General features: G+C 54.1%; 1 protein-coding gene across 7 annotated transcripts in view; it reads left to right on the top strand.

The window, feature by feature from the left end:
• COL22A1 (collagen type XXII alpha 1 chain) overlaps positions 1 to 17,568 on the top strand; it is a 260,407-nt gene that overhangs the window by 49,408 nt on the left and 193,431 nt on the right. For 6 of the 7 annotated variants that reach the window (XM_077847369.1, XM_077847367.1, XM_077847366.1 and 3 more), the window contains 3 exons: positions 3,019 to 3,093; positions 8,419 to 8,530; positions 13,869 to 13,992. In XM_077847369.1, the coding sequence (XP_077703495.1) occupies positions 3,019 to 3,093; positions 8,419 to 8,530; positions 13,869 to 13,992 (311 nt within the window). Of the gene's footprint in view, positions 1 to 3,018; positions 3,094 to 8,418; positions 8,531 to 12,282; positions 12,413 to 13,868; positions 13,993 to 17,568 lie in introns of those variants that run through there. The other variant, XM_077847371.1, reaches the window with a different exon arrangement.

Raw genomic sequence — 17,568 nt, 5'->3', positions numbered from 1 at the left:
AGACATAGGCAGAGGGAGAAACAGGCTCCCTGTGGGGACTCGATCCCAGGACCCCGGGGATCACGACCTGAGCTGAAGGCAGATGCTCAACCACTGAGCCACCCTGGTGTCCCAAAGAAAAAGCTTTTTAAGAAACCTCTCCTCTGCCAACCACAGCAAACTTCTGTTGCTTATTTTCTTGTCCAGAACTGGGTCACACGTGTGTCCCAGGGAGGCTAGAAGGGTCGGGGATGGAATAACCTCCATTAGCTGAGACCCACCAGCCATAGCTCTTCTCCTTGGGCTGGAAAGCCTGCCACTCTGAGTGCAGGGGCATTCCCTTAGCAAGACCCCTCCACGGCAGGGGTTCCCCTCTGTGACCTCTCACCACTCCTCAGCATCACGGTGGAACCCATGCCTGGAAGGCCATCCAGCATTGACTTCTCAGCGCAGGTGTCACTGGTCCTTTCTGGTCAGTGTGAACTTAGGGCCTTGTCTGTACCTGGGAAGGTGACGACAGTGATGCTACAGAGCTGAACTGGGAGGCACGCAGGGCTCTCACTCCCTGGGGAGACAGATACCAATCGGTGATTTCCAAGTGATGCCATCAGCTCTGGGACATGGGTTGGGGCAATGGGGCTCCTAACCCAGGCTGGGGTCACTGAAGACAAGCCGTGGGGTGAAGTGAGCAGTCTCAAAGACTGAGGAGGAGCCTGCAAAGCAAGGGGACACCATGATGTCACGGCAGCTCTGGCACTTTCTCATGCTTCCATGCGTCACGTCAGCCCACCAGTGCCCTGAGGGCAGGGATGGTGACTTGTCTTTTTTTTTTTTTTTTTTTTTAATATTTTACTTCTTTATTCATGAGAAACACACAGAGAAAGGCAGAGGCACAGGCAGAGGGAGAAGCAGGCTCCCTGTAGGGACCCTGATATGCGACTCGATTCCAGGACCCCAGGATCACACCCTGAGCCAAAACCAGGCGCTCAACCACTGAGCCGTCCAGGCGTCCTGGGATTTGTCTTTTTATCTCATTTGTGTGTCCCTAGAACGAACTCTGTGCCTGGAACATATCTGGAGCTCAGATATTTTAGTTTAAATAAGTGAGTTCATGTGGAGATAAATAGATCATTATCCAAGGTGTGGAAATATGTTGGCCCAACAGATACAGTTATGGGCCTTTCCCTGCCAAGCGGATGAACCCAGAGGGCCCCGACATCCCTGCGAAGCTTGCTGGAGGGGGTATTTTGGGAACCATTTGTCCTGACTTGATACTAAGTCGGCTATAAATGGCCCCTCGAGCCGCTTGGATGGACAAGGGTCAGTGACGGCCCCAGCCGGGGATTGGCAGGTGGCCTGGGGAATGATTCCTTCAACCAGTTTGGGCAAATTCTATTGTGGTTGAAAAGAGGCTCCATCTTACCTGTGTTCCTGGTCTTTGGACCGTCCCTGCTCTGTCTGGGTTTGGGAATCAGGTCACATCCGCAGGGTATTTTCAGAGACAAGACTCCGTGGCCCTGCCTGCCCTGAGCTCCAGCCATCAGTTTCCAGAGATTTGCTCAGAATCAAGGAAAGAACCTTCTGAATCAACGCATCTGCACTTGACGCATGATCCGCAGCCGGTGTCTCTGGCAGCCTTCCAGGGCTGGCGCCACCGATTGTCACCCCGCTGCCGCCGCTGTCCTGGGTGGGGCTGTCTAAATATTACGTGGTGCCCGCATCCTCTCGCGTATTTGGTCCTAGACAGACAGCTTGGTGCTGTTTCCAAAATAACCCCTTCCGCGGGGCTCGTCAGACCTCGTGGTGCCTTTGAGGATAAACATGATAAAGACCTCCACCCGGACCAGGGAAGATCTCATTCTTTCCCCTCGCTGCCGAGGGGTAAAGGGGCCCCAAACTGGCCCCTCGCTGAGACACTTGAGCCCCGAATATGGAAACACATCATTGCACGTGGACAGATGGCAGGAATGTCCCATGAGGGGAGCTTATGACAGTGACGTGCACAGGGCAGGGGCTACACTCAGGTAAGCCAGTTGTTGCAGATGCTGAATTGGAGGGCCCCCGGGGCTCGTTCCAGTCCTGTTACGAGCTTGGGCTGCCCCCCCACCTCCAGGCAGCCCCATGGCCAGTGTGTGCTTTGGGAGGTCTCCCTGCCGAGACACTCGCCCCAGGACAGGGGTTAGCAGACTTGGCCCAGATGGCGAGGGAGCGGGTCAGGGAGCCCACATGAGGCCCGAGGACTTGAGATTCTTAGGTGGTGCTTCTTCTGGGATTTTCCAGGCAACTGAAAGAGTCTCTTTCCCTTCCAACTTTTTAAGTAAGGAATCGTGAAGACGTTAAGATGTGATATCCCATAACGAAGCATTTTTCTTGCTGTATGACTTACTCTGTGGCCTTTGTATAATTGAGCATTTCTGCTTTTTCTGGAATTGCACTGGAAGCGCCTTAGGGTGGCACAATAGACACCTCCGTGGAGCCCCCTCCCCCCCCCCACCCCGCACACATTTCCTATGTCACTGACACCTGCCAACTTGGAATCTTGATGAGTATGTTGGTGCCTTTGTAAATGAGGTCCCTCTGCGCCGCTTTTTGTTCCTTTGTCTCCCTGGCTGAGTCTCGACTGTTCCCTTGAGGGAGCCTCAAGCATCGTCTTTCCAGGAAGGCCTCCCTGACGTCGTCGCCAAGCCCGGCGAGGTGTCAGACCTCTGTCCCAAATCCCCAGCAACCACGCCCGCTCTGTCACTTAGGACACTTAGGACACTGCAGGTCCTAGCAGTTTGGGTGTCTGACTCCCTCTAAAGGGTGAGACTGCGTCCTCATTGTGGGTGGGGATGCTTTCTTGTTTGCGTGTCACTCCCAGGACGGAGCGTGGTATTTGCCAGAGCAGGTGCTCGCCGAGCAGCAGCCCACAGTGTGGGCTCCAGGCACCGGCCGTCCTGCGCGCCCGGAGCTGCGGACCCCACGTGCTGTCCCATAGCACAGAGCGAACGTGGCTCCCATTGGCTCATCCATCTCTCTGTTTTCTCTCGCCTTCCTCAGACGTGCTGTGCCCCAGCGTCCGTGTGGAAGGAGACCGCTTTAAGCACATCAACGGTGGAAGCAAGGAAATCACAGGTGAGAAAGCCAGGGCACCTGCCGGCTTGCTCTGCGGCGCTGTTTGCCCCCCTGGACGCAGGGCTGGCCTCGCTGATCTGTTCACCGAAGTCGAGTGGAAGGGCCTGGGTGCAGGTGGCGGCCCCCATCAACGAGCAGCAGTCGCATTTCTGCCTGGGGGTCGGTGGTGCCCCTGTGGGAGGCTCTAAATAACACATCAGAACAAATGAGTTGGGGGATGAGTAAGCGAATGGTGGGCGGAGTGAGCAAATGAGTGGAGAAATCCACGCATTCGGAGTGAGAGCGTGAATCAGAGCTATAGATACAGGAGGGAATGATGGGAGAGAGGGAGAGAGACACGTGGCTGCAGACCCAGCAATAGACATACCCCCCCAGACCCCTTCCTGGGCCGTCTCTGCGTGGACGCGGTAGGTGGGGTGTGCGGCAACGGCCGAGTGGGCTTCCCACCCTCCCGAGAGCCACAAGTGTGGAAGTAGGGTTTGCTTCTCCCCGAGGCCTGCGTGGGAGCTTCCCCCTGCCTCCAGGATGCCTGCCCTGCCCCTGCCCACGGCCCGCGGGGCCCCGTGCCGCCTCCACGTGGAGCGCCGGAGGGGGTCTGCCTGCCTGGCCACGAAGCCAGAGGGGTCGGGAGCGGGTGCTTCGGAGGTGCTGTCCAGGGGATGGCGTCCCAGGCTGCTGCCATGACAGGGCGCCCCTGCCCACAAGAAGGTGCCAGCATCTGCCTGTTCATGTTGCAGGGACGTGTCTAGGATGGTGGGAGGCTGCCCAGCCTGCTTGCACAGCAAGTGAAAGGTGTCTTCAAGAGTGACTGAGCCCTCGGGTTCTACTGCCCTTCGGGGGGGGGGACCATGCCGAGGTCCACGTTTGCCCCATTTTGTGGTGTTTCCCAGTGGGATCCAGCTGCAGGCACCTGCTGGGGTGGCTGGCTTAGTGCCACAGCCTCATCAGTCACTTTTCCTCCCTGCCCCCCGTCCTCCACTCCCCCATCGAGCGCCTCCCAGTTCAGCTCTTCTGGAGGGACCCAAAGGAAGACAGGGTTGGTCGGTGCCTCTTTTCTCCTGCTGGAGTGCCTGGTGTGTCGTCGGTGCTCAGTGAGGAGCTCTCCCTCCTGGGGACCCTCTGTCAACCCAGGAGATAAAGGTGGCGCTCATCCTCTTCACTTTCTTACCTTGCGGGGGGGATATGCTTATAGCTGAGCTGCTCTGTGGGGCGAAGCTTCTGGGCAGTTTGACCTCATTGCTCCCACTCGCTGCCTTGGCAACCCCCAGCCAAGCATGGCTCCCACCGAGGCCAGTCTTCAAAGCAAATTCCTACCTCCTGCATTATCCACATTACACTTTGTGAAGCAGCGAATCCCTCAGAGTAGCATCTCCTTGCCCTAAATAGTTCATTATTCTGTGTGTGTGTCTACAGAAGGGGACAGATGCCACCAGACAGACATTAGGAACAAATAATGAATGGTAAGAGTCTTCACTGAGCACCTACGGTGAGCCAAGCGTTGAGCCCATGTGCCCTCATTCAGCCCGTATGATGTATGAGATAGGCACCGGTTTATATTTTATTGTTGGGGAAACCGAGGCACAAGCACATTCAGTAACTTGCCTGGGTTTGTGGTGTAGTCAGGGCTTACGGGCAGACCATGGGATGGAGGGCAAGAAGAAAGGAGGGAAGAGTTCACAAATAAACGAATCTGCCCATGTCACCGCAGATGAGCCTGTCATTCTCCATCATTCTGTGGACTAAGGAGCCCAACTATGTTTTCTACTTAAAAACAACTGATTTTGCTGGGAAGATCCACTGTGCATGGGCGTGTGTGTGTGTTGGGGGCACATGTGTACACGTACATGCGTGTGCATGTGCACACGTGCATCAGTTGGGCAGGGCGTGAATGCATTCTTCAGCATCTGGCATGTGAGGAGGGTCCTGTTGACAGCGTTTGGTGATGGGTAGAGGTGATTGGATTCCTCGGTTAGGAATCCGCTGTGTGTCTCTGCAGCCAGCGGAGCCCTAGGAGCTCCCCTCCCCTCTGTGGGCCCTGCGGCTCCCCTCCCAGGAAGTAATCGCGGTGCCGGGCAGTCATCCATCGCACGTGGCACGGATGTCCTGTTTGTGCAGTGCCGAGCACACGGAGAACCTGCTGGATCTATCCTCTCCTTTAATTATAACCAGTCCAGAGAAAAGCCCTGGCTGTGTGGAAGCTGGAGGGGAATTATGGAGAGATGAGTCTCAGACTTGCCACTTTTAACGCAGTTGGGTACTTGGAAGAGCTTTTATATTCTGGACAAAAGATGGAGTTGCCCAAAGCCTCACTTCCAGGCATTCCCTCAAGGACTTTGGCAAATTGGGGGGCTCACCAGGTCAGAAGAGCCAGGGAGGGAAGAGGGTAGGCAAGGTGGTTTGGAGGCGTGGGTCTCAGGCTGGCGCTGCGGACCCCAGCCTCCTGACATCTCCGAGGCTCAGGTTCCCTGCCTGCGTGACTGAGCCTCCCACGCAGTGTTTCTGAGGCTCCCTTTTGGGGCTCGTAACCGAAATGGGAGCGCCGTTGACTGCAGGTGTTCTACAACATTCCTGGGAGGTTAGTGATTTGGGGTTTAAGGACATGCGAGGCTCGGGGCAGCTCGGAAACGTGGCACCAGACATTCTGGATTTCTCTCTCCTGCCACCTGGGCTCCTGCGTCCTGACATCACCAAGGCACACCCGCTGCACCTCTCAAGTGGAGCCTGGCCTGAGGCCTCCTCTGTCCCTCTCCCCACCCACCCCTCCCGGCTGCCAGAATGGCCTCTGGAACACCAACACGATTGTGTTCCTTTCTTGCTCTGAAGCCCTTCCACGGCTCCCCCCGCAGAGGGACACCCAGACTTCGCTGTGTGGCCGACATGACCCAGCCTGATCGGCCTCCGCCCACCCCATTCCCAGCCGGTGTTCCGCAGGCCGTGGCTGCTGACAGCCCAGAGTGGCCAAGATTCTCAGAAGGAACCTGGCTGACCCGAGCCCAGTGGCCTTTGCACATCCAACTACCTAGGGTGCCTTTTCTTCCTCCTCTGTCTGCCCATCTTTTATTTGTTCTTCAAATGCGGGCCAGGCCTCCCTGGATTGCTCCTCAGCTGGACAAGGGAGGTATTTCCTGTGCTCCTATGCAAGCCCTGTCATCATCCCCCCTCCTAGTCATTCACCCACGATGCTGTCACTGATTGTGTATGTCTCTGCGTCTCCCTAGACACCAAAATCTGGGGTGGGGGGGCAGCTGGGATTTTGCATCTCCCTAGACACCAAAATCTGGGGGGGGGGTTGCAGCTGGGATTTTGCCCTGTTCATTATTGGGATCTGAGCAGCCGACAGGGCAGCCTTCCTTCTCTCTTTCCCTCTTTCTACAAACTGTGCCACAAACAACCGGGGCTCCTGGCTTCTTTAGCATTGGAAATGTGAATTCGATCAAATTGCTCAGCACCGGATGAGGGGAGCAGTCCCTAGATAAGCTGTGTGTGCCTGGGCCAGACCCACCAAAGACCCAGGAGAAGCATCCTGTCTGGAGAGTCCAGCAAAGCTCCACCCAGGGGAGCGGACGGGTGGGGGAGCGCACGCAGTGGGCATCAGCATGGAGCAGGTGCAGCCAGTGGACTCGGGGCCATGGCTCATGGTGTCCCTGATGCTGCCTGCTTCAGCTGACTCCGTGATTTTGGGGAGGCGTACCCTCGCAATTCCTGCACTGAACAATTGCTTCTGTACCTCAGCGTGGCTTGCATCAGGACCCATTTACCTGGAGAACATTTTTCATCTTCCTTCGCAGCCTTTTATTTATTGCGAGCAATTCATCTTTTGTCTCCATGCCCTTTGCTGCCACCTAGTTAATTGCTTGTTGTTCAAAGTTTTGCCGTGTTTAAGTCTTTGTTTTTATTCATGGTTTTTATTCATTGAAACCGATAAAAGTGGAACCAGAAAGCAGAGCATATGGTTGCTATTTTGAAACTTAAAAACAGAATTGTCCCACATGTAACTGCTGAAGGGAGATGGAGCCCGGGGTGGCCCTGTCTGGTGACAGGTGACAGCTGTGAAGTAGGGGAGCAGGCCCCCTTTGCTGACTTGTCAAGGGGAAGGCAGGGGGCACATGTCCTCCGGATCATGAACACGCTCTCTGAGTAAGAGCAGCCGCTCCAGGGGCCCCTCCAGGGCTGGACGTCCGTGCGAGGCCTCGGACAGGCCCGTCAAGTGGTGGCCGCCCTCCCCTCTGTACAGGTGGGATGGGGAGCTGCGAGGGGCTTGGCAGTTGCAGCTGCGGTGTGGGGCTGCAGCCTAAGAACAGAGCTGGTGCCCCGAGTGCTGACTGATGTGCCCCTCCCTGCCCACCTTCCCTCCCTAAACTTAACTGGGGGCATCTTCCCTTGAGCAACAAGGACACCCCTCCAACCTCACCACCTCCCTATAGGAACTGCCCCAGGCGGGCAGGGGAGTCAGAGAGTGTCACAAAAGGGAGAGCCCTCAGGAACCCACCCGTGCTGGGCTGCTGGAGGTGTCAGGTGCAAGCACCTGCTCAGTGCAGCCCTGCCTGCAGGCTTGTGCCTGGTCCTCTAGGTGGGTGCCTTCCAGTTGGGTTGTGTTCCCCACCTCCTTGGTGGAGGAGGCACAAGGATGCCAGCCACGGGTATGGTCACTGTTCGGCCAGCTTTCGGGCCCAGGACAGACTGTCTCCTAGACCTTCTCTGCCTTTCGCTGAAACAGGATCTGAGCCCAGACAGGCTCTACACTACACCCTTTACCACTTGGTGTCTGTTCCATGGACCCTCCAGGGCCTTATGGGCCAGGCTCCCCCTTCTCGGGGACCAGCACCCCCACTGCTGTGAGCTTCCCAGTGCCACCAGGCTACATCTGGGCACAGGGCCCCAGCCAGTGTGGCAGCTCTGTAGGTCTTCAGAAGGTCTCAAGTAGGACCCAGTCAGTTCCGCCAGCTGCTCCTGGTGGGCTCGCAGGGCTCTTAGAGGTATTGATCCCAGAGCTGCAGGGGCATCTTAGGCTTTCAATCCCCAGATGATGCTCTAAGAGCAGGACCCAGTCTCTGCCTGCAGAGCCCGTAAGGTGTTCCCGCAGGAGCTTCCCGAACACTGGCCATGCAGCCAGGACATGTTCCAGTTCTTTGGAAGACCCAGATGTGCCTTTCTCCTGCACTTTCCCTGGGATTGGAGATAGAAGCTCTACATGTCCTTACTTTGTCGTTTGTTTTCTCCCCAAAATCTATCTGAACAGTTCCTCTGCTCACCTCTACAGAGACACATGGCTCCCCTGTCCCCTGTGCTCCTCCTGCCGCTCACCCCAGCTCTTCTCTTCGGCAGGTTTTGACCTGATGGATTCATTCAGGGTGAAGGAGATCCTGGGGAGGAGAGACAACGGGGTGCAGAGCTCCTATGTCCGGATGGGATCCTTCCCTGTGGTACAGAGGACAGAGTGAGTGCTTACTTCTCCTTCCAGACCTAGCCTGGATGCCTGGCAGAGGGCAGGAGGGAGGCCAGGCAGCCACGATTGTACACTCGGCACTGGGTGGGGCTCTAACCGGCTCTGAGCCTAGGAAGGTTGCCGTGAGACAAAGCAGCCGAGCCCCTGTCCTGGGAGTCCACCCTGCCTCTTAGCAAATTTGTCACCATTGTCTCTATTGGTTCCCTGGCCTTCTATATTCTCCCCTTCATGGGGATTTGGAGGTAATCACTCATGCATGCTTGTGTTTTTCTATCAGTTCATTAAATAGCACACATGTGTGGTTGTAGATACATGGTGCCCACTGTGGATGAGCCACGGCATCACACGCAGGCATTGTGCCCCCCAGACTCACCTAGTTGGTTTGGCCAGTGGCGCCCCAGCTTCAGTAGTTATTGGGTGCCTGGCCTTACACAACTGATTGGATGCCCCTGTTCCTCCTGTCGTGTCATGTTTGCCACCGGAGATGGATGTTCCTGCCCTACACTGTTATTGAGAGATTATAATACAGATTTGTCCAGGGTCTGACACCTGCTGGGTCTCCACTCAAGGCTGATGATGCTGGTACAAAAATCAATGTTCCATTCTGCTCACCCCAGGCAGACAAATCTTCTGAAAACAGAAGTTATATTTCATCACGGCTTTTTCTCCATCTTAAAGTTCCTGAGTTGTTTCCCAAGTGTTCTTACACTAAAAGGCTGGAAAGGCCCTGTATTCGATCTGGCCCCGTCTTACCTTTTTGGCCTCAAGCTCAACCCCAGGCTCCTACTCTGGCTCCTCTGGCTCTGTTCCAAAAGTTTCTGGGCACCTTCTTCCTGCCACAGAGCCTGTGTTCATGGTCTTCTCTCTACCCGAGACACCAGCTAGTCCTTCAAAGTACAGGTTAACCATTATGCTTTCAGGGATGCCTTTCCCAACCTCCAAAATGAAGGCAGGCCTCTGCCTATCTCGTCTCCTTACAGCCTGTATTCCTGCATGAAACAAAGTGGCAAAGCTGAAGCTGATCACTCAGCTGTGTAATGAGTTGTGCAGACCACCTTCCCTGCTCAGCCAGCAGCTCTGGGAGGGACTGGAGTCTGGTCTCTGCTGGGGACCCAGCCTCAGGATGAGCTCTGTCCAGAGGGGGGTTATTCAGTGTCCGTGGGATGGATGGATGAAGGTATTAGTCGGTTCCTAATGAGGGGAGATGCTTCATCAGGTACTGGCTTGGCAAAGGTGGGCTGGGAGCACCAGGCTGCCAAGCTTGGTCTGTACACCTGCATTTTCTCATTCAGGGAGCATTCTCTGAGTGCAGCCACACCCTGAGCCTGTATCAGACCCTAATGTCCTCCTCAGCTCACAGTACCTGTGAGTATTGCTTGAGTGTGACTACAGGGAGGAGGAGTTTGGAGAAGTCCCCTCCTCTCTGTGTTTGCCTTTCTCACCTCAGCAGCAGAGACCGGAACCCCCAACAGCTGACCCTTAAGCAAAGTGTCTTTCTAGATGCCGAGTGTTGCTCTCTCTCTCTACAGATGCTAGGTGGGTGTTATTCTTCATCACCTGGCCCCATGCTCATTTTGGGGGTACACTAGGGAGAGCAGAGTCTAGCTCCCAATCCCCGCGTTGCTCCCTGCACATCTTTGGCTAAATGCGTCTCATTCCCCATACGTATAGTGCAGAAACAATAACAGGCAGATTCACTTTAAAGGGAAAATGCAGTAGAGAAAGAACAAGATGAAGGAAAGGAAGCCCACCTTGTACAGAAGTGGTGGAAAGGCCCAACAGAGACCCATGGAGAACACAGAATGGCTGCGGGTTCCGCTCAGTGCAGGGGATCTGGAGCGGTGGATCTGGGCTCGAGTTACATGGGGTCTTTCTAAGAAGGGATTTCTCTATGGTTCCAATGTGTTTTATTTAAGATTTTATTCATTTATTCATGAGAGACACACAGAGAGAGGCAGAGACATAGGCAGAGGCAGAAGCAGGCTTTATGGAGGAGCCTGATATGGGACTTGATCCCAGGACCCTGGGATCACACCCTGAGTGAAAGGCAGATGCTCAACCGCTGAGCCACCCAGGTGTCCCAGTTCCAAATTTGTTTGAATGGCAAAACGCTGGAAACAAACTCAATCCCGGCAGAGCTCTGACATTTCAAGGATGGATAGTATCCTTGTAGTTTTTTGTGCTTTAATAGAATAAATGCAAAAATATGCCAACAGGTGTAATTTTAATTTATGGGTTAATTTTGTTCGTAACAGGAAGGAGTGTCACTTTCAATACTAACTTTTTTCTCACCTGTGCGATGTCTGATGGGCATTTTACACACCTGGTCTAATTTATTTCTCACTACAGGAAAGTGCAGTGAGCAAGGCAGGAATTCCTCTCGTTTATCCAGCGTGACATTTGGGGCTCAGGATGGGACAAGAACGTGTCCGCCATCTCGCACACACTCTGTAGGAGGCGGAGGTTGGCCACAACACTCAGGTCTCCCAGCCTCACGCCCTAGGTGTTTCCCACAGTGATCTTGTCATCCGCTGCATTATTTGTGGAAAGGATAAGATTGGGCCACTTTGGTTTCCTTTAGATTTTGGTTTCCTTTAGGTTTTTCTCTGTTAATGACCATTCCCCCTCCTAATTATAATACCTTTTTCTTAATCTATATATATGCCCTCAGAAAAAGTCTTAGTCTCTCTCCTTTTATCTAAATATAGAGAGAGGGGCACCTGGGTGTCTCAAGGGTTGAGCATCTGCCTTCAGCTCAGGTCGTGACCCTAGGGTCCTGGGATCGAGTCCCACATCGGGCTCCCTGCGGGGAGCCTGCTTCTCCCTCTGCCTGTGTCTCTGCCTCTCTGTCTGTGTCTCTCATGAATAAATAAATAAAATCTTCTTAAAAAAATGGAGATAAAGATGCAAATTTGTAGATCTATGCTATATAGACCTAAATATCTACATGGATCCATCTGTATTTTTCTATGTGTATATATGTCAAATATGCACACATATGTGTGTATTTCAAAGGTATATAAAAAATGTGTGTTTGGATAAAAACAGCCCCATGGTTTGATTCATTCATGAAATAAGAATAATGAAGGGATGTGCAGGATCTGTTGTGGCTGCAAAGCCTATGTCTGTGCAGTTGGGTGGGGAGGGCCCGTCTTCCTCCCTTGGGGGCAGTGACCGGGGACCCCCTCAGTCCTGCGGGGGGCCCAGTGCTGAGGGGCGGATGCTGCTCCTAGGGGGCCCAGGTGTGAGCTGCCTGAGATCTCCCCTCAGAGAATGACTTTGAACAACGGGGCCCCCCTCCCAGCTTGGGTCTGTGCACTGAGAACCACGAAAAGAGGGCCCGTCTTAGCTCACAGGTTCTACAGCCAAACCAAGGGTCCCAGAGGGTCTGCGAGTCGGGAACCAGGAGCCCAGACGCCTCCTCATTTCCCTTCCCGGCTTTCTGGCTAGACGGCTTCCACCTCCTCCATTGGAGAGCTCAATGCCTGCATTCCTCCGGAGATAGATCCCTGCCCCCAGAGCTGGACGAGGCCCCACCACGGCCAGGTTCCTCGGGGTGAGGATGTGGCCAGCTGATGGGTAAGAGCAGAGCTCTGGAGACGGGGCCCCCTCTCTGTGCAGGTCTCTGCTCAGCCTCTTAGCAACCGGATTGTGCTGTGTTAACCCTCAGAACCTGGCTGCCCTCGGCTACAGCGTGAGGATCAGAACAACTTCCTTCCATTCTGGGTGTGGAGGGGAAAGGTGGACCCAGGTAGTCCCCGTGGGCAGAGCTGTGGGGGGCTGACTGCCCTCAGATGAGGGGCTGGCCCCCCACGCTGGGCAGGGCCCCTGGGCTCTGTTCCGTGAAGATTCGAGGATGTCCTGGGGCCCAGGGTAGGGGACTAAACAGGAGGAGACACAGTAGCTGGGCCCCGCTGAGAAGGAGCCAGTGGGAAGCTGTGAAGACAGGTCCACTCAGCTGCATTTGACCCCGGGAAGCGGGGAGGGTGGGTGGCAGTTTAGCGTCTGTCATTGATTCTGTGAGATGGGGATGGTGGAGACACGGAAGCGTACATGCCCTGTGGGGGTGGCCTCGCAGGGCCCAGGTGGGGGGTGATGAGGGAACACGGCAAGTGTCTGCAGAGGGTCATACCGAGGCCCCTGTCAAGGAGAGGGCAGTGAAGGCAGGAGAGAAGGCGATGTGAGAGGCTCGGGAGGTAAAACTGGCAGGATGTCGAGACCCGAGGGTCACCCAGGCTTCCCTTCCGGCCCTGCTCTCATTGCTCTTTTGTTTTTGTTTTTATTGGAGTTTGATTTGCCAACATATAGCATGACACCCAGTGCTCATCCCGTCAAGTGCCCCCCTCAGTGCCTGTCACCCCGTCACCCCGTCCCCTGCCCACCTCCCCTTCCACCCTCCCTTGTTCCTTTCCCAGAGTTAGGAGTCTCTCATGGTTTGTCACCCTCTCTGACATTTCCCACTCATTTCTCTCCTTTCCCCTTTATTTCCTTTCACTGTTGTTTATATTCCCCGTATGAGTGAAACCACATGATGATTGTCCTTCTCCTATTGACTTATTTCACTCAGCATAATACCCTCCCGTTCCATCCACGTCGAAGCAAATGGGGGGTATTTGTCATTTCTAATGGCTGAGGAATATTCCATTGTATACATAGACCACATCTTCTTTATCCATCATCTTTCAATGGACACTGAGGCTCCTTCCACAGTTTGGCTATTGTGGACATTGCTGCTAGAAACATCGGGGTGCAGGTGTCCCGGCGTTTCATTGCATCTGTATCTTTGGGGTAGATCCCCAGCAGTGCAATTGCTGGGTCGTAAGGCAGGTCTATTTTTAACTCTTTGAGGAACCTCCACACAGTTCTCCAGAGTGACTGCACCAGTTCACATTCCCACCAACAGTGCAAGAGGGTTCCCCTTTCTCCACATCCTCTCCAACATTTGTGGTTTCCTGCCTTGTTAATTTTCCCCATTCTCACTGGTGTGAGGTGGGATCTCATCATGGTTTTGATTTGTATTTCCCTGATGGCAAGTGATGCGGAGCATTTTCTCATGTGCTTGTTGGCCATGTCTATGTCTTCCTTGGTGAAATTCCTGTTCATGTGTTTTGCCCATTTCATGATTGGATTTTTTGTTTCTTGGGTGTTGAGTTTGAGAAGTTCTTTATAGATCTTGGATACCAGCCCTTTATCTGATATGTCATTTGCAAATATCTCCTATTCTGTAGGTTGCCTTGAGTTTTGTTGACTGTTTCTTTTGCTGTGCAGAAGATTTCTAGCCCTGCTCTCATTGCTAAGCCCACTGCCATCTGTCTCTGTCCACCTCCAGGGATGTGTTCCCTCAAGGCTTGCCTGATGAATACGCCTTTGTCACCACCTTCCGGTTCAGGAAAACATCTCGGAAAGAAGATTGGTACATCTGGCAGGTCATCGACCAGTATGGGATCCCGCAGGTATGAGCAGCGTGCCGTGTCTTGGGGGCCAGGAGCAATTTGTTTCATGGGGATGGTGCCCCCCACCACGTGTTCCCTGGGATCCCTCCATCCAGGGCCCAGGAGATCAAGAGTCTGGCATACGAAGCCTCGGGGAAGATGGAGAAGAAGCCGAGAGATGTGGTTTCTTCTCCCCATGATAGTCCCATGTCTGGCACTCCAGTGGAGCAGAAGCCCACCTTCCCTCCTTCCTCAGGGGTGCTCAGCCTCCCCCAGAGGTGGCAGCCAGCCCCACTGTCCTGTGGCCTGTGCTCTGGTGGCAGCCTGAGCTACACAGTGTCATGTGAGAAACTAGCTTGGAGTCAGCTAGACCTGGGTTCAAATCTTGCATCTATTATCTCTTGGGTGGGGGACCCCGAGATGTGTGAGTCGAGCGTTCTGAGTCTTCATGTGCTTTTTGGCCATGTCTATGTCTTCCTTGGTGAAATTCCTATTCATGACTTTTGCCCATTTCATGATTGGATTTTTTGTTTCTTGGGTGTTGAGTTTGATAAGTTCTTTATAGATTTTGGATACCAGCCCTTTATCTGATATGTCGTTTGCAAATATCTCCCATCTTCCATTCCCATTCCCACCTATCCCACAGAAAGCAGGAGAACTGCCACAAATGGTTGGGGAAGTGAGTCTCTAGCAGGGTGAGCCATGTCTCTAGCACCTGCAGAGCAGCACCGTGTACATAACCCAGCCTTGCTGCAGGCGCCTCCTCTCTCAGGACAGGCTGTGTCTATAACCCTGAGTGAAGCTCTGAAGCCCTGTCTTCGGCCACCAGAGTGTGATTTGGAGTTTTGTCTCCACTAAGTTCAATAGCCAGTCAGCAGCAGGCAGCTGGGGTGTGGGGGGGAAAGAAGGTCAGAGAACCAGGGCCATTAGCACCGCACGTTGGCCTGTTATACGCCATGCCCTGTGAGCTCCCGTCTTCTGTCCTTAGTCCCCTTGAATGAGTTTCCCATAACATCCCCTGGTCAGATTGAGACATGACATGTTTTTGGCCCTGACTCCTGAGTGCCCCCATTTCCTGAGTGTGGGAGGCTGGGCGGGACAGGCGAGGTTCTTCTCCAGAGGCCCCTTTATTTCTGGAAGGCACGCAGCCCATCCATCTCCATTCACAGGCACGTGGGGCTTCTCCAGTGTCTCAGGGTCTGGTGCAGCGGGACCGGGTGCCTGTTGTGCATTCTTGCAGTCGAGCCCACCACCCCCTCGTCTGGGCCCTCTCGGTCATGGCATTTGCAGAGCCATGTGGCCTAGCCGTCTGCCGTGCCCTCCCCCGCTCCTGCTGGAACGAGCCAGGGGGCTGGGACACTATGGGGCCAACCAGAGAGACGGCCCGCCTCTGGGGATGTCAGGCTCATTTTCAGAGAGGCACCTGGCAGTTCCATTTCACTGAGCAAGACTCAGCGGGGTGCCCTTGGCTGGTGGTCTGACGGTGGCCACTTCCACGCCCCACAGGAAGTGCTGGCTAGACACAGGGAATGTAGAGAAAGGGAATCGCCAGAAGTGATCTGTGTTCACAGCATCCCATGTAACTTGTCAGGCCTACAGACCTAGGTTTTTATCTTCATCACCGCATTTAGGATTAACAGCCACACTCGAAGGTTGGCATTCTCCCCATGTGTCATTCATGCATCCCGGATACAGTAAAGGGACGGGAAAGAGGTGGGTACAGCTGGAGCAAAGCATGGAGGGTGATCATCAGAGATCAGGCTCGAGAGGTGGTAGGGGGCCAGGATCCTTGTGGGCTGGTGCAGGCACTTCTGCTGGAGACCAGGCTCTGGGAGGTGGGCAGGTCCAGAAACAGGAGGACAAATTCAGGGACACTTGTAATCAAAGCAAGAGATGATACTGACACAGACTACTAGTGACAGTAAATTGGGTCCAAATGATCCAATTCTGGATGTCTTTTGAAACCAGGACCAACAGGATTTGCTGATGGATTTGAGCCTCAGGGCGCCTTCCTGAGGTCCCCAGCTAGTGCTGGTAGACATAGGACTCAGGCCTGAGGGCCACCATCCCTGGCTACGCATCCTGCTAGAAGAGATGTACATCTGAAGGGAGAGCCATGTCCTCAGGAAGTACCTACAGTGGTGCAGGGACACAGAGCTCAAATGTGCAAAAGTATTTTCTAGAAACAGAAGACCCCATTTAATAATAATGGAGTATTAGGGTACGTGTATTCGTCATGTACCAGATTACAGGCCAGGGGTCCGTAGTTTTCTGTGGTTTGCCCGCACCACAACATACCAGCAGGCGGTGCAAGTAAAATCAAATCCTAGCCCTCCCTCCCTGTTGTCCTGGGGTCACGGCATGGGGGCCCCAGAGAGAGAAATCAGAACCCCTGGGTTGTGTTATAAACACCGGAGCTGATTCCCAGCAGTGCGTGGGCACCTTCCTTGAACCCAGGGTTCTCATTCATTCACTCGCTCATTCATTCATTCAGTGCTTCTTGTGGGGGTGGCCTTATGTATGGGGTGTCATATGGGGAGGAACAAGAGAGACAGAGTCTGCTTACAAGGATGGGGCAGGGCGGGGAAGAAACAGGTGAACAAAAGCAGTGAACTCTGACCAAGCGCTATGAGAAAAAGTAAATGACACGAGCCTGGAGGCATGTGAGCAAGTGAACACGCTGGAATCCTGCTGTACGTATGTGCCAGAGAAGGTTTCCACTGCGGGGAGGCCTTTGGATTTATTTGCTTAGTTTGTTATAGCTAATACTTGGAGCAGCACCTGGCATATAATACGTACTGCATAAGTGTTTTACTAAATGTCAATTCGTTTCATCCTCGTAATGACTCTGTGATGTAGGTGCTGTGATTGGTGTCATTTTATAAATAGGGAAATAGTACAGAGAGGTCAAATAACTTGCCCAGGGTTGCACGGCTCAATAACGACTTGCCAGTTTGGGTGTAGACAGACAACAGACAGCCCCAGTTTTTGAAGAGCTTTTAAAAAAGTCACTAGGGTTAAGGTTGCAGATGAGGTTAAGGGTCAGAGTTGAGGAACCCGGCAGAGGCTACTGGGGAGTCTTGGGATAAGTGACAGCAAGAAGTGGCCACCTGGGGCCTGGGTGGTTGGTGGTTACTAGAGACCATGAGTTCTGGAGGCACAGAGGACAGAGTCCCTAAGGGGGACGCAGGGAGAGGCCGGGAGAATCAGCCCCCTGACCCCGTCGTCCCGCCTATGGTCTCCATTCCATGGGCTGCCGTGGGCCACACTGATGAGAAGCCCAAGGGCACAGGCACCCACATGGGGCCCTTAAGGCTCAGACTGTGGGGCGCCAGGAGCTGGGCAGGGAAGGATGGAGCATGGCTGGCAGGGCAAACGAAGACCAGCGGAGGAGTGGGCAAGAATGCAGTCGTTCACTCTCCCGCTGACGAATACTTATTTTCTCTGTGTCACGCGATCCCCCGACTTCATGTGTCTGTGTTGCCCACCATCCTCTTCCTGACACCTGGCACGTGGCTGGTCTGTCACCGAGGATGTCCCCTGAGTACTGTGAAGGGGAGGTAGCAATGAGCATCTGGATGGCCACGGGTCCAATCA

Source organism: Canis aureus, chromosome 14 (assembly GCF_053574225.1).
Source record: "Canis aureus isolate CA01 chromosome 14, VMU_Caureus_v.1.0, whole genome shotgun sequence".
NCBI lineage: Eukaryota > Metazoa > Chordata > Mammalia > Carnivora > Canidae > Canis > Canis aureus.
This window is presented reverse-complemented; position numbering and strand designations above follow the sequence as displayed.